The sequence below is a fragment of the Leuresthes tenuis genome, unplaced genomic scaffold (genome assembly GCF_036924035.1).
Source record: "Leuresthes tenuis unplaced genomic scaffold, fLeuTen1.0.hap1 SCAF_2, whole genome shotgun sequence".
Taxonomy (NCBI): Eukaryota; Metazoa; Chordata; class Actinopteri; order Atheriniformes; family Atherinopsidae; genus Leuresthes; species Leuresthes tenuis.
The window spans coordinates 8,607,977-8,633,444 of NW_027325356.1; the positions used below are offsets into that span (position 1 = coordinate 8,607,977).

Genomic DNA, 25,468 nt, shown 5'->3' on the forward strand with positions numbered 1-25,468 from the left:
CCAAATGACATGTTACATTACTGACCAAAATATTTACATTTCTTTCTTTATTAAACAAGATTAAGGTTAAGAATCTCTTTTACAAGAGCATGTCGGCCGAAATGGTGGCAGCACAGATTTAACAGGTTTAACTACGCATGTCTGGAAGCTGTATGTTGGCGAGGGGAACACTTTAATACCAGAAGCAGCAGAAAGTGTCACGTTGAGTGTGGATGTGTCATGTTACTGACATGAGGATGTCGTGGGCTCTTTCCAGGAGTCTACTGCTGGCAGAGTTGACAAAGATGCCATCCTCCTCTGCTGTGGAGCTGCTGGATGACAAGCGGCTCTGTCGACCCACGCGTCCGTTCCAGCTGAGGCCCGGAGAACTCCTTTATTCCAAACACACAAATGTAAATGAAAAAGATTGATTATACGATGTTTACCTTATTCAAATGAACATCTGAGTGATCATTTTATCTGTCCTGCATTATTTTTAAATAAAACACAATGTAGAAAGTTGACTTTTAAAGTTAAAAAATGTTGAACCACATTTAGCTTTGATTACAAGAACATTTGCTCTTACATCGATTTGATAGGTTTCTGTAACGTCACACCACTGGTTTCTGTTCACAGCTGCAATCACTGTTTGCCAAGATAGCAATTGGAGAGTTGGACTGCTGCATAAAGTCCTTTCCAGTACATCCCAAAATTCTCAGTGGGGTTAAGTTTGGGACTAATTGGTGTTGTGGTGGTTAGAACCGTCGCCACACGGCAAGACGGTTCCTGGTTTGAAACCCGGCTGGGGGCTTTCTGTGAGGAAACTGCATGTTCTCCCCACTGCCTGCTTGGGTTCTGTGCAGGTGCTCCTGCTTCCTCCCACAAACCAGAAATATGCATGTTGGGTTAAATGGTGATTCTACATGAACCGTAGTGTGAGTGCAAAATGGTTGAACCACTTGTTGAGCTTGAAGAATTCTGAAGAATCATTGTGAAATATGTCTGTGTCATCAGAGGAGAAAAAAAAAGACTATTATAAATATAAATTATAAATATAAATTTAGGCTATCAGCTGAACTAATGTTTTGAGAATATAATGTTGCTCAACCTAAACCTGAGCAAATGAAGCAACATCCCAACTCAGGCCCCAGAAGTGCAATCAGTTACTTCATTCATTTAGGGCTAATTGTGGAAAACTGTATGCTTACTTGTTTAGAGTAGTTTAAACATTTTCCTGACAACTCCAAAGACGACATCATGCAACTTTCTGCTAATCTGTTTTCAAACACTTTGACTTAGTTCTGATGCCACAAGATTCTGCTGGTAAGAAGCCAAATTATTCTAAACAGCTCTTGGTTCATTTACTTTGGGAAGCCTCTGATTATTTGATCTAGAGTCACCTGAACACTGCTTCAGTAGACAAAAGGAAATCTTTTGTATAGTATTTTGTATGAAGGAGCTTAGACGATAAGACAAAAATGTTCAGTTTTTTCATAACCGCTTTGTTTTTAAATGTTTCTCAACCTTTTCAATCATTTTCAGGTTTAGACCAAAAGTATCCACCCTACTGTGAATTCTACTGTATCATAACTGACAGTCTGATTTTATTATGTATATTCAAAGGGTCCGAAATGTAACATCCCTTCTAACAACAGCTTGGCCCTGGGGTGAAAACACTGAGTTTCAGAGGGCAGCTTTGTCCTTCAGGCACTTTCACATCAGTCTGAACAAAGAGAAGCTTTAGAGATCTATGAGCTACTGTATGTATATCTTTACATCCCTTTGCAGTGCTTTGTATATTTGTGAAGGGTTTTTTTCCCCAGGAGGAATGTCACCAGCAGGGGCAGTAGTTTCCATCTTTTCTCCCCAGAAGACAGTGAAATTCATGTCATGCAGAATTCATTTAATGAAGGGTTTAAAACCTCAGGCCTCAAGGTGAAACCAAGCCACCTGCCCAGAACACAAACAAAAACACGAGCGGTCAGGTTGTGGTTTAAACCAACCTGAACTCTTTTTCTTTTTTAGCTGAGAGGTGATGGCATGAGAAGAAGAAAAAAAAACATCCAAGGTACCAAATACGAAGCAAGAAACATAAGACAACACCACTGTTTGGACTAAAGAGAGAGGAGTACAAGCTCTGTGAGAAGCAATTTATCATAAGTTCAACTGCTCAGATCCACTAGAGGCGTTTATTTTGTTCCCACTATCATCCTCTGTAGTTTTACAAGAATTCCTCCAGAGGAGTTATTGGCCACACGCACTATAACACAAACAACAGCAGCAACATGTGTTTGGTAACTCATACTGTGTTATTAGCAGGGGGTTGGATCATTCCTAGAGAGAAAACGAGCCGGGACACCGGGGTGTGGAGCGGTTTTAAAAAGCTGATAAGTCAATGCAAACACAAAGCAGCAGCAGCAGCAGCAGCAGAGAGGAGCTTTTGGTACAGTAGCTTTAATGCAGGAGTAGCTGTTTGGACTGAACATGTTTTTTCACTGCTAAAATACTCTGCATTAACATGATGATCCAGAAATGCTGCTGTCTTCTCTGGGTCAAAGCTCGTTTCAGTGCTGAAATGTATATATATGTTCTCCCATTCAGACAATGTCCTCATCAGGGCTTACATATTTCAGCAAGTCAATGCGAAAACATATGCTGCATTAATTACAATAGTATGCCTTTGTAGTAGATGAGTCCAGGGGCTGTACTGGACTGGATTTTTCAACAAATTAAAAAATTTGACACATTGTTTCACATTAAGATGTCTTACTTTCAACTTTTGACATGTTTTCTATGTTCTATTGTGAATAAAATGTTTTTTTCTAAGATTTTCAAATCTTTGCATTCTGTTTTTATTTATATTTTACACAGTATCCCAACTTTTTGGGGAAATTGGGTTGTAAGTAAAACTAATGACTAATGATTTTAGATTTTTGTAACATTACGACAAACTGCTTCAGTTGTAGAACATTGTGAACACCGAGTGACAAACAGAAACTAGATGTAATAAAACAATTAGAGCAAAGTCTCTACACAGTAAATGGATTGATGCTTCCAGCACACAACCTGGTACACCACTCCACTATCCCAGTCACATTCTGCAGTCACACAGGACCAGTGCAGATACATATGATTTACATTAGCAGCACGATTTACACAACAATCGTGCTCCATAACCTTCCAATACATTTGGATTTTTCTGCATTTCAATGTTTAAACTCTATCTTACTGGGACAAATGTTTAAGAATTCATTGTCTATGCCCAAATCAGACTATACATTTTGATGTCAAAATATCTAGTAGAACACAATTCTTCTATTTGCATCTGGCATACCATATAAAGGAGAATTTCTCCCCAGTTGATCATCGATCTCAGTAGATGGTGACAGTACAATATGCCTTTTGTAGTGACTGTTTATCTCCACAGTCTCTCTGAGACGCCCATAAAGCACTGCACTGTCTGTGGCTCTGTCAGGCCGACAAGCACCCTGCAGGGACTGAATATTTATCTCTCCCCGGGCGCTCCTCTCCAGTGCATAGCTCTAACTTTACATCACTGAGGAAGCAGCTGGACAGGGTTTAGTGTGTGTCTGAGTGTGTGGAGAGTTAGATGGAACGAGGGCAGAGGTTGCACATTACATTAAGGGGGATTTTAACAACTCCAGTCTGAGCTCCTGTCTGTTTAACAAAAGCTGTCTTGTAGGAGCCTCTCTGCACTGCCAGCCATGGTCACCGCCTGCTAATCTTACAGGCCACAGCTCATTAGAGGGAGTGGTGGACCGTGGTCACGGTGGGGTGAGATGGGAGCTGTGCTCAGGGTCACAGCACTGTCACCAGGCTTTTTTTTTTTTTTTTTTTTAAATGACAGGCCGTGTCTGTTTCAATGACAACAGGTCAACATCCTGATGATTACATGCTTGATGGCAGTGCATTCGCTAGAAAAGGTAGTAAGGGGTTGGGTGATAAATACCGGCTCTTCAAATCCATTGGGATGATAACTCTGACAAGAAGAACACTTCTAGTTTAAGATTATCCATGCGCCTAAATGCAAAAAATTCATTTTCCCCTGCTCCGATTAAATAGGTGCATAGCATCTTTTTTAGTTGTTAAAATAACGTATACGGTAGGCAAACGTAACCAAAGACACCTGGTGGTTTTCTGCTGCATGTCTGTTAATTGGGAGATTTAATTAGTATCTTTTTGTTTGTTTCCATTTGGGGACCATCTCCCAATTCAGAACATTTGCTTCTGCAGTAGTACTGATATCTGACTTGTTTCTGTTTATATGTGATATGCAGTGACACTGAATATTTAACCAAATATTAATTACAGATCACAACTGATGTAATCTGTAATTCATTTCTCACTCGTGGTTGTTTTCAGGTTCTTCTTTATATTTTAGGTATTGTTGGAGTATATGATCAGCCCCGTCTGGAACTAATTGAACCCCATCCGTTTGATCATTTTGCTTCTAATAAATTGCTTTGAAAATAAGTTATTTTGACACATTTATCTAATTGTTAAGCTGCAATTCAAATATAAATACAAATATCATCCATTTCATTCTTTTTCATGGATGGATGGATGGCTTCTGATGTTGTGAAGACTTTATCAGATTGTTGGCCACACAAAAACAATAGTTTGCCCAGAAGTGACACAGGTGCTGATTTGTGTCCACATCCTGCACATTGGTGGTTCCGGCTTTGAAGCAATAAGTAATTATACAGCACTTCTTCGAATTAGAACAATTCTGACCGACAACACACACACTTACCGTGGGGATTTCTCATTGATGGTGTTGCTTCCCTGAATGTCTGACAGAGGCGTTCGTGGACTCCTTCTGGTCATACCTGATCATGAACAAACAGGTCACATCAAAGAAGAGAAAAACACACACTCTCACATGTATACATTCAAATCACCATATTAGGTATTTGCACACACACAATCACACAAAACCTTTCCCAGACAAAAACGCACTTCTCTCCGTGTTATCATTGCTGTGAGTGTCATGTGTCTTTTTATTAGAAATACAACCTAATGCAGGTGATTTTATATCAAAACTAAGATTTGTGCAGTTAACAGGCGCTCTTGTTAGTGTTAAATTATGGAAGATGGTACTGAAGAGTTACTTAGATTAGTCTGGGCTGTATGCTTACTTAATATGTTGGTTAGTTGTTTCAAATATCAATATGCAATTCACGTTTTGTTCCACTATCACCCATCTAGAAAAAGTTAAATTCTGAGTTGAGCTGGTTTAATTAAGGTTGCTTTGTTACGGTACTACAGCGTGATGGCTGGGTTTCAGCAGTGATAAGCCTGCAGTGATACAACTCATACACCAGCAGTCCCTCTGAACCTGCAGCCAATCAGTCACGGTGCTGAGAGATCACAGAAATCTACGGTGTGTTAGCCTACTCAGAGAGCAAACTGTGGCTTAACAGTGTACCGTTTTCAGTTTCATCATCACTTTGTACAACATTTTCACTTTCATCTGGAGCTGCAAAGTGGCACAAAACAAAAAGACACAAACATATTTGAGCAAACTGAAATATTTGTGGAGGAAAGGGATCTTTGTGAGAGGGGCTTGAGATTAGCTGTATGTCTTGCACCACATGTAAAGCTGCCTGTGAGCAAGTTAGTGACAATCATGTAAACATCTGTGTCCCAGCTGTGTCAAACAAACCTTCTGTCTTCTATCACCATCACCAGTCCATTTTGTATTAGTCACAGGGAAGACAGCTGATTTTAGTCATGTGTTGGTGAACCGGCAACTATACCCACCACCGCAATAGGCACAACATTAAAGCGATGCAGTGTGTATTACTGACAAACCAAGAGAAGATGGGAGACCTAGAGGTGCCGCTTCCCAGGATAAAAGTTAGAGTAATACAACCATGCATTCCTCTGCAAGCCTTTTTACAGTAACGTGCAAGTAACAAAATGGCTGAAGCATGCTAGCAAACAAAATGCGAGAAAGGGTGAAGAGGGAGACAGAGGGAGCAGAGACCAACAAGCATCTACTCTACAGAAAAGGCTGTAAATCAAATGGCATAACAGAAAATTAAAAAAAAGATTTACAGAACTACGTCTCTTTGCAATATGTTTAAACAGATTTCTTTTGGCTCAACTTTGGAAACAGAACAGTTTAGAAAAGTTGATGATGTTGGTCAGTCTCATCCCTACAGTTTCCCAAGTCATGATCTAACAAAAAAAGTAGGAGGAGTCATTGTTGTATTGGCAGCCTTACTGTACTTCTCCTCTTTGCATCTCTGCAGGATCTCTAAGCTTCTCTGATGCACAGGGTGCTGCAGAAAGCTAAAACTATCCACACTTTTCAATACTGCACATGGAGCAGCGTCATCATGCCCTTGGAGAAGCAAAACAAAAGAAAAAAAAACAGAAGACAGAAAAACACATGGGAAAGAGAAGGGAGAGAGAAGAGAAACGACAGATTAGAGAGCAAAGAAGAAGAGATCAGGAAATGCAGTCATCTACTGAAGAGATACCTGTGCAAGACTTCTGGAGAGAAGATGATTGACATTCAAAACAGCAGTAAAGAGTCCATCATTATGTAAGTGCTTGGCCCCTAAGGCACTTTCTTACATCGTCTTCAAGAGGTTTTTCTGCAATTGAAAGCTTATGTGTACTCCTTGTCTTCTAAGACAAGATGGTGGTGGTAGAGAAATTATAAATGTAGCCATTTTACGATTTATAACAATCAAGAACTTCAAAAACAACTGTGCCAATGCAGAAAAGTTTCAGAAGACATGTAACAGCCTCCTTTGGGCAGCACAACTAACTGTAAAGTTTAGTCAGAAGATTTCTGAAGGATATCTAAGGATAAGCAAAGGATCCAAGACTTCTAAAGAAAAGTCTAATTTCACAAGACAAAATCTACACTTTATGTGCAGGAAAGCTTAAAAGGGTGCAGAGTGCAAGTCTGATTCATACGCTGCAATGCTGAAAGAACAGCTGATGCTAAAATCCATGGCACATAAAGTAAGGCTAGAGCAAATTCTACAGGAAAAGACAAAGCTGAGAGAGATGAAGAGCATGAGCCTATGTCAACAGATGGAAAATCTACCTGTACTATGCACACTGCAGGATAGTGACTACTGAAATACAAAATGTGGTGGAAATAAAGACCACAAAACCATAACTGCATGGCATGTGAGCATTTAGAACATTTCATGCCAGGAAAACTGAAAAGATACATCAAACCATTCAGTTTGATGGATAATGAGATTTCAATTGTTTGTTTTTTCATGCAGCAGATACATTTTCTGGCAGCTAATAAGCTTAATAAGCTTTCAGATTTATTTGTTGGCCATTTTGACTTATTTTCCCCTGGCTGAAATGCTTACATGCCATTCTCTTTCTGGATTTGCTGGTATTGTTTTCACATGACATGAGACAACAAACAACAGAATATAATGATTTTTAATATTTATCCAAATACGAGTTATCCCAGAAAATTCCTGTAGGCACAAACTAAACCTAACCCTGCTCTCAAACAATACAAAGTTCCTTACTGCATATCCATGGAAGCTTCTTTAGAGTATGAGCTAAGAAAAAGTCCTGTTTCTTTCTTAATGAACGCCTTTTCACTACTGTATAAAAGCCATTTAGGCAGAGTTTCTGCGAGTGTCATCTCTCACCAGTCTTCCTGTGAGTGTGTCTCTTTCCAGCCTCTCTAAAAGCCATGAGGGCCCTGAAGTAGGCACGGAGTACCGCCCAGCGGAAAGTGGCCGAGGGGTCGATGCCGATCAGGCTGCAAATGAAGGCGTTTTTGCTGCTCTTCAGCAGAGCTACGATGTCAGGCCTCATGTGATCTGTGTTCTTCTCCCTGAAGTCCTGCATGAGATGAAAAGATTTTTAAAAAACTGCTTATCAGCTTAGCTGTTCAGACATCTAAATGTACTGAAAAGAGATTGAAGAGATGTACTGAGATCCAAAAGAAAGGTCAAATGTAGCATCTGAGTGTAATTTGTTTGGCTGCAGGAAAAATAAAGGGATGCTGAAAGAGTTTAAATTTTAACTTCTTTATTTATCAATTAAGAAAGACTGTAGTAAATTACTCAATCTGAGGCTATGAACTCTTGAGCAGATAAATCTTTTACCGTCTTCATAGGCAGCACTTTTTTTTAATTTATCTGATTGTGGAGGACGTTTTCTTTCAATATTTATATTTTGGATGTTGCCATATTGAAATTATCCACTGATCTGTGAACTATTTGGCCATATTTATTTTGGTCTTTTTTGAGCCACACAGGACCGTATTTGGACAAGAAAACTGACCTAGAGAGACATTTTTTAAAGTTGATTGGACAAAAATTTAAATCAGTAGTAACAGCCTGCTTGCTAAAGAGTCTACAAGCTCAGTGAGGCCTTTCTTTGGAGATACTTCAGAGCAGAAACAGATACAACTTGTGTGTGAAAGGCAAACATTCCAAGAAGTGGAAGTTGTTACATTTTACAGAAATAACATAATAGAGGAGAAGGTAACACTTGCTGATTCTTTCTTGCATTCTACTTTTTTCAATTATCTTTAAATCTTTTTTGTACAGCAATTTGGTCAATATTTCTCGTTTCTGAATGTCCGAAATAAACAAACTTACTTGAATTTTCGCCTTATTTTAGAACAAAGCTGGGAAGAAAGTGTGTGTGAATATATAAGAAATACCAATCCCCAAAACAAAGTTGAGGCCGACTGCACTCCCTTTGTATTCTCTGTGAAAATGAAACTGACCTTAACGCCGTACTTGACTTTGCCAGCATAATGTCGGATGATAAACGCAGGCTCCATGACGGCAGGGAACTCGATGTAGCTGTTCCCTTCATGCTGCCGCTTGAACTTATCCAACAAAGTCTGGTTGGTGGCTTGGGGGAAACTGTTGATTAAGGACAGAGGAGTCTGAAGAACAATGGATAATCCATCTGTTTTTAATACACATGGAGATAAGGAATCTGCCAGAGGATCGATGCACTGATGCACTTTTTTAAAGCAGTCAACTGCCTCATGAATACTTTTAATGCAAATCGCACTGAAAATCTTCAACAGATTTCTTATTTCTACACAGAACATGATGGATTAATGAAGACATTTTTTCACTCCTCTCTAATGCAGACCACATCCAGCAGAATTTAGAGAGCACCACTGGAAACGTGACTTGCCAGCATCATCTGATCTGTAACCAGTTTTGAGACTTTATCGTCCGATGCCAAAAGCTGAGGATTATGGTTTCATGCCGGCATCATTTCAAATTGCTCTCAGGTCCTTTCATAGGGACGACCAGCCATTCAACAGAAAATCAACAGCTTACAGGAAGTGCACCGAGGAAGATGAGACACCAGGGGTTCTGGAACAGGGTGAAACCTGAGCTACGAAAACAACACAGCACAGGACTCAGTGCTTTCCAGCTTCTCCAAGTGGGAGGAATTTGATTTAGTGTTCAAATGGAGAAGATGGGGAATTAAAGAAAAAAATGTATCGTTACTAAAACAGTCCTAGATCAGTTATGCACCTGAAAATTACACGTTTAATCTCACTGCAGTAAATTCCTTTTTATTCTAGCGTCAACATCACCGCCTCCCACAAATAAACCATGTTCAGCAGCAGAGAAAATGACAGAAAATGAGCCAAAACAAGAGTAGATGTGTTTGTAGTTTTGATTTTCACAGGAGGCAGCTTTTGGGCAGTAAGATAAGTAAAAAGGTTGTTTTGTTAACTTGATGGATGCGGCTTATGCTGTAGCTTCAACTTTTCTCATCTTATTTGATGATTTTGACTTTCTGTACGCATTACTGCAGCGCTGACCTGCATCGGTTTGTTATGAGGGAATTACAAAAGGCAAACAGCGCAGGTTTAATGAGGTTTTTCCATCAATAAGTCAAAGCCCAGATGTAAAAAAAGGACTACAGTGTTAATATGTTTGCTGCTATATTTCTGCTAAAATCTGAGCTAACCGTATAATGTAAACTGTTACCAGGACCTTCCCACACATTATCAGCAATAAGACCAAAATTAGAGTTTGCTTGTCTTATTGTTAGTCGGCTGTTTTTATCGACCATTTTTCAATTGAAATAAAAGAAACTGGTAGTAATCAACAGGCAAAAGAGCCGATGAAGAACAGTATTTTCCCCTCTTATTGTTAACCAGTAGGCCGTCGTTAAGCCAGTGAAACACTGCCGTTTGTAGTGATCCCTTTTTTTATTCCAAGGTTACAAAATCCACCTTTAAAATGTGACATTAACATCAAGTGTAGTCACACCCAACTTTTTCCTGGAGCAGCTTCATGACATTACTGGAAATATCATGCTCACAACAAAAAAGAAAAAAAGTCACTTCATAAATCAAGCAGACATGTTCGTGTTGATTTGAAGTGGAGTTTCAGTTGACCTGAGGAGTAAAATTCAAAAATATGTTCCTACTACATATCTGTTTAAGTTTAGCACGGTCTCCAGATGCTAGTTTTGTCTTTCATTTGCTGTTGTGTCATGATAACAAAACTATGATCTTAAAGAGGCCAAAAAGTTTCATCACTACACTCAATCCCTTTCAGATTCCTCACAGTAACTTTATTCAATATATTATAAAGACACGCTCAGAGGGGTCAGTGTTTGGATGCATAAACTTGCAGCTGGGTGACAGTGGTGGACCAACATTTTGTGTCCCTCGTCTCATTGGTTTTAGTGTTTTAGCCTGTTTTCTAAGCTGACAGTATAAAGACAGAGACAGGCCTCAGCTGGAATCAAGTCAAAGACTTTGCAGTTGTATCAGAATGCCTGCCAGTTTTTCTTTTACCAACAAACAGCACCGGATGGTCTTATTTAACAGGAAAATAGGGGTGTTTCTAAAGAAATGAACCAGTCAAACTGGAAGACAAACAAGCTGGGAGACTCACTTGCACTCCTCATCCAGAAGGTGGAACAGCGCTGTGGGCTTCTTGCTGATCAGGTTGATACATCCTGTATTGTCAATATAGTCGATGTTTCGCCAGCTGATGCCCTCTGCCCTATATTCCTCCTGCAGGGTCACATAATATAGGCAGAGAGCTCAGTGTCAGCACAACCTTCAATAACTTCCGTCAGAGAACTGTAATTTGAACTTCATGTTTATGCTCTTGAGCAGTTTGGTAAAAATTCAGTTTTAGTCCAGCAGGCAGACAGTGGATGTGACATCAAAGCCGATAGCCATAAGCAACCAAAAAAAGAGAAAGCCAGTTCTTCACGGGTGAAGCTGTTTTAAATTTTACAATAAAAGTAACTTTTCTGTTTGTTCAGATGCTTTAATATTTGCAGACTTTGCCTGAACTCTTGGTGGTTTAATATCGAGAGAAGCATTTGGAGCATTTATCAGTGTTCTTCCTCATACATGTTGTTCTCCTGTCTTCCTGGGAAAGAGATTTAAGTAATAAAGATCTTAATCTAGCTGAGGTTTAATAAAAATCACTGGACTCTTCTTTTTTCTTGCATCTTTTGTTGTTGCCATAAAGTCAGACGGCTGAAAAAAATAAATGAATAAATAAATTGGCATGTTTTCCAGTCTGAAGAAAATTAAGGTCACTGGGAAAAATACTCTTCCTTAGTACACTGAAATGATCAAAAAAAGCAGTACAACTTTAGCTGTTAGCCATACTTATAGAAAAATGTGTAATTTAATTTAGCTACAAAGTTTACAATGAGCTTTCTCCATAAAAACAATTCATCCAACTTAATTAGTCTTCAAAACCACAATATCTAACCTGGTTTTACAAATATGTTATTGATTTATAGAGAGCAGTGACAGTGTTACCTTTAGCCTAAATAGAAACATTTAAAGCAGAAATGCCTCAGCACTTTATGGTTCTGATTGACTGAAATACTTGACACAGACACTGAACACCTGTGTAATGGAGCATAATGCAATTTAACAGCCCAGGAACAAAAGTATGTGATGCTTACATTATTGGATTTGTGAGTCAGATGGGGGATGGCAAAACTCTTTGGTAATCACTGAGCTGCGGCTTGTTGGGGTGCTGTAATGGGCTGCATCATATTTCACAAGATACAGTAGACTATCCATCCCATGACTTACCCTCATCCTGAAATCCTCTTCCAATAAATACTAAGATTCACTCTTACTTTGGGTAATTCAATTTAAAAAAACACCATGAACCAGTCTTGAAAATGTGCAGCACCTACAGATTATCATCAGGATATCATTTTATAGTAATACAAATGAGGGGTCTTTCTCATCTGCTGCTGCACAACTTTTTTCTGTTAATTTATAATCTCTATGTGGAGATTTTCTGTAAAATATACATACATAAACCTACAAATGTTTGGTGAATTTTATATACATATAAGCATTGGAAAGGGTGATTACATGCTCTCTCCATGCATGTGTGGGGTTTCTCTTCAGATACTCCAGCTTCCTCCTGCAAAATATGCATTCTAAGTTAATTGGTGATTGTAATTTGGCTGAAGGTATGCATGGTTGTTTGTCTTGTTAGTCTCCGTGTTGGCCCTGTGATGGACCTGCCCAGGGTAAAGTGAGCTCAGTTTGAGTGCGCAGGAAGCTGGTTTACAAGAAGGTGGGGAACACCTTGCCAGAGGTAATAAAGTCCAGCTGAGGGTAGTTGACATGATGTAAGGAAGGCTGTCAAACTCCGACAAATCTGTTGTTGAAGTCAGAGGTAAAGTTTAATTTTCTCCAATTTCATGAGGGACAGTGTATCTTTTACCCAACAGGAGTGAAAAGGCATGAAGGACACGCATCAACGCATCAGAGCAGCAAACCTCGCCTGCAGGGTGAAAAAGGCTGACTGCTGAACATTGAACGTCGATGGGAAGGACACCAAACAGGGCAACTAAGAGTGGGGGCTGTATGATGGCTGAGAGTGAGTCAACAAATAGACGGTTTTTGTGTCTATTCGGGAATGTGAATTAGTGAATGACAACTGACAGCAGCAGTTCATGAGATCAATGGAATAAAATCTTTTTAACAGCAGGACAAAATCATTTATTGTTTTTCCTCTCAGGCTACATCAATGATAGAAACAACGTCAACATAAACATTAAACTGTGACGTAAAGAGCACTCAAAGTCATGTGTTGCTGGATATTCATGTTTATGTCACTGAAAAGCATCCAGTAAATATTAAAAAACTCGAATAAGCCACAAATCAGTACTGTTGTATGAGGGATTGCTATAAAGTTTTTTTACCTCAAATAGCCAAATAATCACTTGTTTCTTAATGAAAAACATATAGAAATGTTACAGTTCTGGCAGCAAGACTGCTGTCATGACTATCTGGGTGCGTCTTACCCAGATTGGGATAAAAGGATGTCTAAAATTAGCTACATGTGTGCTCTAAAGCATGTACATCTGTGTATTATGTGCTTGAGCAATCCAGGAATTGGAATACACTGTGCAATCTCTGCTTCTCATCTAATGAGAAGGTATCATGGTCAAAAATTAAAAACAGGATAATTGCTGATGACATATATATATATATCCCATTTCTAACAGTTGGATCACAAACACTGACTCCTGTTTTGTGTCCATTATTTCTTTTGTTCTATGTTTTTCTCTTTTCAAGGCATATTTCTTTGAAGAGTATCTCCTGACACATTGATGCAAGGAAACATACAAGTCAGCAGGTTACAGGTTGCTTTTCTAACTACAAAATAACTCCATGAACATTCCCCAAGTGTGGCGATTCCCTCAAATTTGCCAGGGGTTGTATATGGCTAACTTCTGGCAGGATTACACTATATCACATTATAATCTAATGTTCTCCTATTCTACTTCCTTTCTGAAAGACATGGAAGCATAGAATAAAAAAAGAAAAAATGGTCTATTGCACCCTAAAATGATCATCCATGTGCCCTTAAGCAAACCATTTAGTTCTCATCTGCTCCGACAGAGTGACTCAGTGGTCGACAGATGAATGGAAATATCCTGTAACTGTAGAAGAGGGTGTAAAGCAGGCCTCAAGGAAAACACAAAGCATGCCAGCTTTTGGACAATGTAACATGACTGAATCATTTTCAGAGGTTGTCTCGGGCTGCCTCATTGATTTTCCCACAGCTAGAAACTCCTCAGTTTGTTCTGTTCAAGTCTTTGGTGCAGTTTCAGTTTACAGAACAGGCAGAACCACTACCCAAAATGTAGATGTTATGCTGCTGTGTTGCTGAGATTTGAAGGATGTGTGATTTAAATAAACCTGACATCAAAGTGTCACATCAGCTTTATTAAGAGATAAAACTGGAAATCAGCAGGAGGATTTATGTATACATTTCCACAACCCCGATCACGTGCACAGTAATTGGAGTGTCAGGACTGGCTTTGTTTATGTGGCTACAAAAATCAGAACATTTTCTGATTTTTGAAGACCTTCTTGTGGACTTTTTCAAAACTGAGGCCCTCAAGAACCTGAAAATAAGTCCAGGTGCCTTTTAATCAAACACCTAGGACTACCATGACCTAAATTACTAAGAATCTGTTCCTATTGGCGTCTCTGAATTCTCTGAAAGGAATGAGTGTGAGTGTGCATGGTTGTGTGTCTCCTTTGTCTCTGTATGGCCCTGCAATGGACTGGTGACCTGTCCAGGGTGTACCTTGCCTCTTGCCCAATGAGAGCTGAGATGGGCTCTGGCCCTGCTGTAAAACTAATTTGGATTAAGCAGGTATAGAAAATGGATGGATGGATGTTCCTAATGGCAGGTTGCAGTGACAGCAGTCTGACTCCACGCAGGCCACAATACACCCATCAGGTACTGGTGGATATTTGTTTTGTTATTGGCTAACAGACAGCTGCAGGATGGGAGCACATGCTGCTACACTAGCTAAATGTGTGTGAGTAAAGTGTGTGTTCACGGTGTAAAATCAGACCGCTGCAACAGGAAGGCTGCTGTGAGGAAGTTTGTTTTAATTTCATTGCTTATTGGGCTCTACAATCCTTCAGCACGGAGAAGATGTCTCACTCGTGTCAAAAGCTGACTAAAAATTCAAGATGAGACTAACAACACACTTTATCACATGATGTTGTTATTGTGTCAATAACAGCAAACATCTACTTTTCCCCCAGGAAAAAACAGTGAATTAATCTACTCTAGGCCCATAAACATCATAAAGGACAGACCAAGCCTGAAGCCTTTTGCTTCAAGATGTCCAAGGCCAAGTGCCAAACTTGGGGCTTCAAAATTGTGTCCAGAACACCTAAACATTGCTTAAATCCAGTTCTAGGCTTCATCAGCTTTTAATACTGCATGTTCAAGGTGGAATATTTTTTTTATCTCTACACTTTGCACATTTAGGTCGATATGGGGTGTTAAGTTACACACTAACAAATGGAAGGAATGCTTGATCTAAATCAAGATTGAGGTTTATTCAGAAACCAGGGTATTGAGTCTCAGACTCTGACTTTAAATGTGCCAAAAGATAGTAAGGATTAAGGCTATTACTACCTATTGGCCGTTACACTTTCCTAACAACAGTTGTATGAAGGAGAGAGGAAGAAATGTTTCTCTGCACAGGTTTCCTTAAAACATGATGCCTAACAGTATTTCTAATTTATAAATCATTGAAACAGTAAGTCTGTAAGTTTGTATAAACGGAAATGACTGAGGGCATAGATCATCACGTCTTAGTGTAATTTGAAAACAGCTTAGGGGCTTTCAAGCGGCTCTAAAGTCTGAAACATGTCAGGGCAGGCCTCTGATTCAGCCAACCTTAAGATAAACACAATGTTTAACTTCCAGGTAAATCTTATAGATCAGGATTTTAAAAGCCCTTTGAAGTTATTCAGCTCACTTGAGAGAGCAAACATCCTGAGCTGGGTGGTCACAATGAAAGGTGAGTTGGCTCATTGAGCCTTCGGTTTCTCCATTAACCCTGCTGCATGGCGTGATGCAAGATTCCTCCATTGTTTCAGTGTCACTGTGTGGTGACATAAACCAGCTCCTAAGACTCATTTTGACATTTTCATGCTTTGAAAAAGCATCTCCTTTTCCTGCTAACTTACTTGTTCAAGTTTGAAGATGTGCTGGTTGAAGTAATGTTGCAGACGCTCGTTGGCAAAGTTGATGCAGAGCTGTTCGAAGCTGTTGTTCTCGTAATCTTCAAAACCAAAAATGTCCAGCACGCCGATGGACAAGATCTGAGGAAGACATCCACACAAAATCCAAAGCAATCAATCTTTTAAAGTTGATGGTTTGAAATTCTAGCAAAATAACATTTCATAAGTGATACAAAACTAAACAGGTGATACTATTTTAAAAGTCTAATCTTTCTTTCATGTCCGATGTGTTTCGTTTCATCTTACCTTAGTGGTTTCCTCCAGGTCCTTGATATTGAGCAGAGCGTGGTTGATCCTGAAGACAATCCAGTCAAACAGAGCACTGTATAGGGACTTGGCCATGGAGTCTCGCACCGTACCAGCCTGGAGGAAGACATACGAGATCAGTGTAAGTTAAACCCAAACAACTGGACGGGACCATTTCAGATCATTTTAACTCTTTGAAATCGCAAGTTCAATTTATGATCATTGATGTCGGTACGGTTCTGTTCTTTATGGTCATGTTTTGAGAGAACAGAGCAGAAGAAGAGACGTACACATCACCACCTTTGCAAACCTCCACAGTACTCTAATGTGAATGTGTGTATGCGTCAGAAAACAGAGAAGCAGGAAAAGATGGGGATTTGAAGGGACTGTTATAGTCTTCACATCTATGCGGTCATGAACTGGTGTATGCTCACCTTCTACCCAAACGTAACAGCCCAGAAACATCCGTATCACAGCAAAATTAGAAGAAACAACGATAATGCATTCAGTGAGGGTGAGAAATACACCACCACACACTTCACATTAGACATGAACATCTGCTGTTGCACAAACAGATCAAATGCAGTCCCGCAGGTTTAGTCTGTGGTTTATTACCAAAGATTCTTACAAGCATATCCAAGATGGATAATTCTGTGTAATCACTGTAAAGCTTCGTCTTCGGCTATGTTTGGTTACAGGGCTACAGGACTCTGACATGTCTGGTATGATATCCGCGTTTCATTTTCCTCAGCGGGACATCTTCATTTTGGCTACGTGGTAGACTTATTATGGCAAGCATTCACATCCATCTACCCAAATATTGGGGAAGTTACATATGTAAAACTTATATTTTCTTCTTCTACTGTGATATGGTACAGTAAGTGCACAGCCTTTGCCGTTACTTATATCGCTGTACATCGTGTATAAATTGCACACAGTCCTGCTCTCTGGTGCTTTTTCACAGCAGGTTGAACGAAATTCACAATGATGCACTAAATTAGGTTTTCGGCCAATATTCACCATGCAGTAGCGTGACAGTTTTTGTACACTATAATCACGCTTTGAATCAGTGTAACAGCAGCAAAAGAGAAGGATTACTAATGTATGAATATATATAGTATATAGCATGCCTTTACATTAGGCTAAGTGTTAAGAGCATAAACTCGAATGGAGGTGGATTTACAGCAAAGACAGACAGCTTAAAATGCCTTTATAACACCTCTCTGTTCGTTCACCCTGTATATGTGGTGTCCTACACATCTGTTAAACAAATCAGAGCTTGGCCTTGAATATCTTCCCTTGAAACGCTGCACTTTCGAAAGGTCCAGCACAAAAAACAATGAATTGAGGCATTTGAATACAGAGAGCAGAAGAGATTTACTATCAAGGTTAAAAATGTGAAATTCAGACACAGTTTGATCATGATTATTCAAAAATGAGTTGAGATGTGCAGACAGTTGCATTTTTGCTTTATAATAAAGCTTTTAAACTTTGACCCGACACTAAATCGTATCCCAATCCTGTCAGTAATCCCCAGTAGCTTAAGTTCTCTGGAAGAAGAATTCTTGAGGAAAAAGAATACAGGATATCCTAAAATGTAAAAAGCAGACAGCCAGGAGAAAAAAGACGTGCCATCAAAACGCATCTCTGACACCGACTTTCTTATCTGGAACTTCAGACAGCTGTATTGTGACAGAGCAGGATGTCCACGAGCCATTCATGGCATCATTAACCAGCGCAAGGTTCAGAAATAAGGTTGCAAAGGGTTACATATTTATTCAAAGCCAAAAGAAAATGTTAGCTTTAATAAGAAAGACTGAATATTTTTATACTGAATTTGAAGTGTATGAAGCTCAGCTGCTGGGAAGACCAAGATGACGAGATAAAAATTAACTTACTCCGTCTTCCTTTCCATTCATGATCATGAATTTTACTCTGCACAGTATCTAAAACCTTTGCTTGACTGAGAAAGACTATTACTGAGAGAAACTGCGCAATTCTTCTGTCTGCTGGAAAAATTTGACCTTACTGCAACACAGGACAGCCACAGTCCTCACAAACAAAACAAACCACTGAGCGGCTATCCCAAGTTAAAAGCTCCCATCTCTAAATAATTAACCAGGATATTTTTAGCAGGCTCACGCCAAATCTGTCTGACTGCGTCAGGACAGATATTATTTTCAACCATCATACAAGATGTGCTCGAATGACCAAAAAGCTTTATTGTTTGGTGGAAGCTGAAAGTAAAACATTCAATAGCCTCATAAATTTCTCCAAATGCAGAAAAGGCATTACTCAAGATTTCTTTGAGGATTTCAAGTGCATCATTTCAGCCATTAGAGCAATATTTACACGGAGACCACCCAGTGCACTACCAAAACAATCACTGTTTGTTCATATAAAATGACTCCTAAATATCCAGCAGGTCATTATGAGGTTTGGTGGGAACGTATAACACAACACCATATTCTGGGAAAGTCTGAAGTATAATGCTGCTTAGACGGTTTCCTTTGATATACAGTTCAAATTAACTGTAAAACAAACAAAACAAAACAAAAAAAGGAAATCATTCAATCCAACTCACAATATGTCTGTGAGTTTTGACATCATTACATTTAAGACCAAATCATGATGATGACTATGCTTCCATGTTGCTCCCTTCTTCTTTCTGATGGCTTTTGTCTTGCAGACCATGACGTGTGTTTGTTTTCAGAGCGGTGGTCCCAATGAAAACTGCAGGGGGGCTGGAAATGCCTTCCCTTTTCTCTAAACAGACTGAAGGACTTGGTGAATGTGCGTTTGTTAATGTGTGGCCATAGACCGAGGGAGCCGCAAACACAGGGAGTTAGCAGGAGGAGATCTGGTGCTGGTGCGCGCTGTCCTGTAAACATGGCCGGGTCACAATAAGTGGGCTGAATAAGTGCCTTTAGTCGCACAAGAATGCGCACTCATACTTGTGTATATTTAGATCGGAATAAGACCATACTGTTGGCGACAGTTGGTGTAAGAAAACAAAATGAAGAAACTGTGTTATATTTGATGGCCAATGCCCAATAAAGGTGCTTTTTATAGAAACAAAATTGTTTGTAAAACTGAGAAACTTGAGAAGCCACCAGACACGGGTCACCGTAGTGTCTCTAGTTTTTTTGGAGCTAACAGAAGAAGAAGAGGAAGCCGTAGTGGTGCGGCAGGAGCAATTTGACAGATTGTCAGCTAACAGAAAATAGCAGAAACGTTATAGTGAAAGCGCAGTAATTATAACAATATGGGAAGCTCCTGGCAGGCGAGCATTATCTTCACCACCACCTCCAGCAAAGAAACCGTACTCATCAGCAAAGATATAAAACTACAAAAAGGAGCAAAAACAAAAATCAAATTTTGGAGTTTTTTGCTTTTCTTCACTGGAAGCAACTTTTGGGATGTAAATAGCAGAAATCTCGTAGAGAACTTGTAAAAAAGCTTGTATTGATGAAATTAGATGTAGATGCAGCATACGTTGTAGCTTTAACTTTTCCCAGCTGATTTCATAATGTTGGCTTGCTGTATGTATCAATGCTGATCTGCCGCTATGTGAATAACCAAAGAGGAACAGCAGCACGTCTCTTTTACGCCAAGTCAGATCCCATGTGTGAAAAGGGCTCCAGAGTTAAGGTTTGTACTATAAATCATATCATGTAAATGTGTAAAGGTAGCTGTGTTGTAAGTAGTAAGATCAAAATTAGAGTATACTCGTCTTATTGCTGATCAATTATTGTAATTGATGATTTTTCAGTTGAATCGAAAGAAACTACCAGTAATCAAAAGGAAACAAAGCAGGTAAAGTAGTTCTTTTGTTGTCACCTGGTAGGCTGGAAAAAAAAAGAACAGCCTGTAAATTAACAAATTCATCCTAAATAGGAATGGAAACATTTCCATTTATCTTGTAAAATCCCCCCTTGTAGTGATTTTTTTTTTATTAAGAAAATCCACCTTTAAATGTAATTTAGATCTAGAATAATATTTTTCAGATAATTTAGTAAATATCTACAATTATTTTTCTGTCTGAAACATGCACAAAATCACAAAACAACGAAGAGACAGAAACTCTCCTATAAAATAACAAAATTGATCCAAAAATGGCAGAAACTTCTAAAAACTGGACAGTTCTTAAAATAATCAGTTATGACTTGTCATTGTCACTGGTCATTTACATGCACAATCCAAAAGATTGTTCATATCATGTGCTGGGTTGCGTGTGCACAACAAAACAGGCAATACAAACACACCATCAGCCTCAGAGTTCTTCACCATGAGTGGAAGCTGGAATGCAAAGCTCGTATTTGGTATCAATGTTTTGCTTAACTTGTGCACACAATAAAAGCGTTTATACAGAGCAGAGGAGCCTCTCTCAACAAGTGAGACCCAGGCACTGCACCCACTTTCACACAGATTTTGCTGTAGCGCAGCAAAGAATTGACCCTCATTATGCTTCTTTCTTGTTCCTACAGACCAAAAAGAGGTGGCACAGTGCCATCGGTGTGTCCTTTCAAAGAGCACGTTGGCCATTCTGCTTCTGCACATCAAAAAAAGCAGCAGTTCCACCTATGATGGGCTGTTTGATACAGGCTACAAAATCAAACCTCCCACATTAATAACTCACAGATTTGGATTTAGTTTGACCACAACAAGTTTAAACACAGATGATGGTTCTTTCCAACAGTGGTACAGCAGATGAAGAGCTACGATCGAATGTTCGTTAAAACAAGCCATCATTCAAACCGGCCGAATAACACTGGTCTCTGTGGAGCCCACTGTGAGCGCAGTGTGTGCAGCACATTCACCTCAGAAAAGAGCAGCAGCCTTTTGTGTTTAATTGCAGCACTGCAATTCATTTACTAACATATACTGCCATTTATGTTATCATTCATCTCTTTCCTGTAAACTAGAGGTCCTGTAATAAGTGCAGTTTTAAAGCAAAGTCATTTTTTAACCCAGTGTTTTATTCTGAACATACATTGTATACAGCGTACTTGTACTAAAGAGCTAAGTTAGTCTTTTTTTTCCTTAGCTCTGCATTAGTGATGCAACTGCATGATTGCTGGTCCAGACAATGACATAATTACTTGATTGGTCATATGCAAGATAGCACCTGCAAACATTGCAAAATATTCACATAATTATTGGTAAAACAATTTTTTTTTAGCTAGCTTTATCAAAATTAAATAACACACTGACAGGGGACGTCCACAGCACCTAGTTACCCTCAGGAAGGCCTCAGTAGTTTAGTTTCAAAGTGCCTGCTCATACCTCTTTGGCTAAAGAAACTGAATTTAGAACTGGTGCAGAAAACTGCCACGTGCGCATCTACAATGTGCAGCTGCATTCTTTATTGTTCTGTGTGCAGCTGCAGTCTCACCTCAGACAGTTTGTAGGGAACAATCAGCCTCTCTCCCACAGTGACCGTCTTCCGCGTGGTCAAAGCTTCCATCAGCGTCTCCTCTTTGACCTGTTGATCAGTGAAATAGCAAGAAAACTGTTCTTATCTATTCAAAATAACCCAGACACTTTTGTGTCAAGGTGCTGCTTATCTAGCAGCTTGTCAAACTATTTAGTGCTGCCTGGATTACATTTTTCTCATCGTTTTAATTTCTTTTGGGAAAAGAAGCGCATAGGCAAATAAGAAGAAAAGCAAAAGAAGTAATACACTGCTAAGACTTTACATAGCACCATTTTTCAGTACCTCCAGCAGCTCCGAGACCACAGGCAGCACCTCTGGGTTAAGGATGTCTATGGAGTCATCCCTGTAGGTTTTCCTCTTGTAGCGGATGTTTCCCAGGTGAAGGATGGCCGACAGCAGAGAAAATATCCTGAACAACAGTTAGGAAACATTTAACAGATGCTGCACAGCAAGCGTGAAGTTCAACTGTTAAGTTCAAATAATAATTGGGGGCCTTTAAATTGTATTAGCATAGCGTTATTGACCAACAAGGTAAATTCATGTATATGATGAAGCAAGTAATAGAAGCTAAAATGCTGCAGAACTTGTACATGAATGTGTATAAACTGTATGAATTGCAGTATAAACAGTTGAAAGCAAAATAATCACCTTTTTGTGAATAAATTTGTATATTTATGGGTATTCATGTAACAAATGCTATGTTGTGAGTAACACTGATCTCTTCACCTTCAAGTTCACCTTCTCTCATAGTGAATGCAGTTTCTCTGAGTTACTCACTGTTTGCGTGTGGAAGGAAGAAAGCCCACCATCTCCATGGCCAGCTGAAGCCTCTCAAAGTCATGCTTCAGGTCTTCTCCTTCAACAGTGAAGCAGTCCTACAAAAAGCAGTATCTGGGTGTTATCAATCCTGCACCAACTGTTGCGACACGGCGGCCTGGAAGCCAACATAGCTAATGACAAGTTAGCATGAGGTTTAAGAGTACTCACTGATGACATATACAGTGCCTTAATGTTTCCAGTGTTTACAGACTGTCTAGCAAGATACTTAAAATAGTCTTTTAGTGTACTTTATATATGAAGCGAAAAAAAAAAAAAATTCAGCAGTCGCTTGAAACAGACAAAATGAATGACTCATACTAAAAAAGGCTATCATTAAGAATCTTGGGGTCAAACAAAGCAGAAACACCCCCGCCTGATGTGCAGGGTGACTAGTGACAGCAGCGTGCGCAAGCTCGGCTCATGTAGTGGAAAATCTGGCCTGGCCTCCCCTTCAAACCAGTCCACAGAAATTTGGCAAGCTTGCAAAAAGAGCTGAGATGAGCGGCAATTTATGGCTTTGCTCGTGTGTGAGCGGTGGATGATAAACTAAAATAGCAGTGAGGAGACAGAAGACGCTTCCCTGCACATAATAGCAGTGAAGTTTGCAAAGAGACAATAATATGAATACAGATGGACATATGAGCAAAGTTAATCTCACTAACACTACAGCAACAAAGTTAATGCAAAACAAGGCGTTAAAAAAATGTTTTCTAAATATCATGAATAAATACCATTTAGCAGCCTAACTCACTTTACACAGAGTAAACTTCTGGATGAGTCTGGATTAGTTTGTTTATGACAGGAGGGAAAGCTTCACCGAGACGAGGCACACATGCTTTGATTTAACCACAAAGTTTTTCCCTTCACACATCCACTGTAATGTGAGCTCTGCTCTGTACTTTTTGGGTCCATCCCAGTGTTGCTGCCATAATTAACATACTGAAGCCTGAGAGAGATGAACACCACCAAACGTGAGACTCGCATCGACACATAAGCGCCTAAACTCACTCTGACATTTAGTGATGCTGCATTTTATCGGCTGAAAAAAGTTATAACAGGCGCTTCATTAGTTTTTCATGTGGCTACATTTACATGCAAAGCAACATCTGACCACTAACTTAATCGAATACAATTCCAACTGGAGTTCACGGGTATATTCTCTGTGACACATTCACCTACTACACTGCAGTGTTAGCATCCATCCAAAGCCTTCATTACAGCCATATCCATCAAAACACACAACTTCTATCAACTTACTGGGGTTGAGGTGACTAGAAAATGCTGTTTACGTGGCAGAGTCTCATCAAGAGCGAGGTTTTAATTGGGTTAATGTTAAAATATTGCTGTGCTTGTAAATTCAGCTTCACTTCAACCTTATTTATAGAGTACTTTTCAAACAAATGTACCCAATCCCTCAAAGTAAGAACAAAGGTGTTAAAGGTTCATGGATGATGCAAATGATTCAGAAATGACCCAAAAGGATGATATAAATATCATTAAAACACAAAACTTTCCTTTGCAGACACATCAGACAATATTGATGACAATATTTGTGCTGTATCATTTCCTACTTATAAGATAGATTGCACATCATATCATATGGGAAACTATCACAGGCAGTACCCACAAGCAAAAAAGAAAAACAGTGGAAAATAACTTAATAGATTAAGCTAAAGAATCTAAGAGCAGTTGCACATATGTTCTTCATGTGCTATTAATGACAAAATAATCCCACACCAAATTACACAAAATCTTTTTGATCATTGACATCTTTCAATCCAACATATCCTCAGCAAAGTTATTAATCTTACTCAAAATCATTGCTTGAGAGGTTGAGAGGTGAAGGTGTGTACATACCAGGTAAAGGTATGTTGTGTATATATATATAAAAATTGTGTAAATGTAAGAGTGGAGGATCAGAACTCGAAATGCTGCACTGATCAATGATCAAAAAAATTTATTCTACAACACAACAGGCAGATGCTGTGGCCAGGATATGAGAAGACATACCACCATAAGTAAGTGCAGCAGCACAACAGGGGAGAGCAAAAACAAACAAAGCTCAAATAAACACTACTCAAGCTAAACCAGGAAATATCCAAAAAGTGAGCAAAGGAAGGAGCAGCGAGGAGTGCGAAAGTGCGGTGCCATCAGAAAGTGCTCGGGTGACATTAAATCTACTCGTCTTGAATGTGCACGTTCTGAAGCACAGATACTGACCGGTTCACTCTCATAGTAACTGTCCCACTGCAGTTGTCGGGTTGTCTTTGTCATCTGGAAATGTTAGGGCAGAGTTCACAGGCGGCGAGGTCAGAGTTAGTTAGCAGCATTTGAATGACGACACATACATGAACAGATTTATGTGCAAACAACAGCAGTAGAATGACGAGATGGTAAGATGGTAAGATGCAAGAAACGGCTGAGCAGATCTGTTCATTACAGATGAGTATCAAGAGATCACAGTCAAACATGAATCAAACACTCATGAGCATTCAGACATTTACCTGGCTGTTTACCTTTGATGGTACAGGTTAAGATGCATATGGAGAAAATATGGACAAATATGGAGAAAACAATCAAATATCGAAATGCATAATGCTCCTGCCTTCATGCATCTTCGGTATGCTTTGTCTTTGAGATGCACAGATGATTGGGGGTGCTTTGAGAGCACAAAAGCATCCTTGAAATTTCACACAATGAAGGACAAAACTCTTCATTGGATCCTTGATGTCAAAATAGTCCTTCAGTAAAATTTAGTGACGTGGCATCCTAGACACGTTGCCTTTAAGATCCTTGACTGTGAGAAGCACCCGCTGCTGTTACAGGTTTCTACTACTAACATGTTCACATGTATTATAGAAGTCCGGTTTTATTCAGACGAACAAATATTACATTTTCTTTCTATCATCATGTTTTCAGTC

General features: G+C 39.4%; 1 protein-coding gene across 11 annotated transcripts in view; it reads right to left on the reverse strand.

Annotated features, from left to right (window-relative positions):
• myo9aa (myosin IXAa) overlaps nucleotides 1–25,468 on the reverse strand; it is a 106,960-nt gene that overhangs the window by 22,098 nt on the left and 59,394 nt on the right. For 8 of the 11 annotated variants that reach the window (XM_072380097.1, XM_072380095.1, XM_072380091.1 and 5 more), the window contains exons 6-17: nucleotides 24,768–24,821; nucleotides 22,506–22,603; nucleotides 22,011–22,137; nucleotides 21,687–21,776; nucleotides 16,292–16,408; nucleotides 15,992–16,126; nucleotides 10,887–11,008; nucleotides 8,732–8,873; nucleotides 7,641–7,836; nucleotides 6,230–6,349; nucleotides 4,754–4,829; nucleotides 231–371 (exon numbers count right to left, since the gene is read on the reverse strand). In XM_072380097.1, coding sequence (XP_072236198.1) covers nucleotides 231–371; nucleotides 4,754–4,829; nucleotides 6,230–6,349; nucleotides 7,641–7,836; nucleotides 8,732–8,873; nucleotides 10,887–11,008; nucleotides 15,992–16,126; nucleotides 16,292–16,408; nucleotides 21,687–21,776; nucleotides 22,011–22,137; nucleotides 22,506–22,603; nucleotides 24,768–24,821 — 1,418 coding nt within the window. The remainder of the gene's footprint in view (nucleotides 1–230; nucleotides 372–4,753; nucleotides 4,830–6,229; nucleotides 6,350–7,640; nucleotides 7,837–8,731; nucleotides 8,874–10,886; nucleotides 11,009–15,991; nucleotides 16,127–16,291; nucleotides 16,409–21,686; nucleotides 21,777–22,010; nucleotides 22,138–22,505; nucleotides 22,604–24,767; nucleotides 24,822–25,468) is intronic. The other 3 variants (XM_072380098.1, XM_072380093.1, XM_072380096.1) reach the window with 2 other exon arrangements.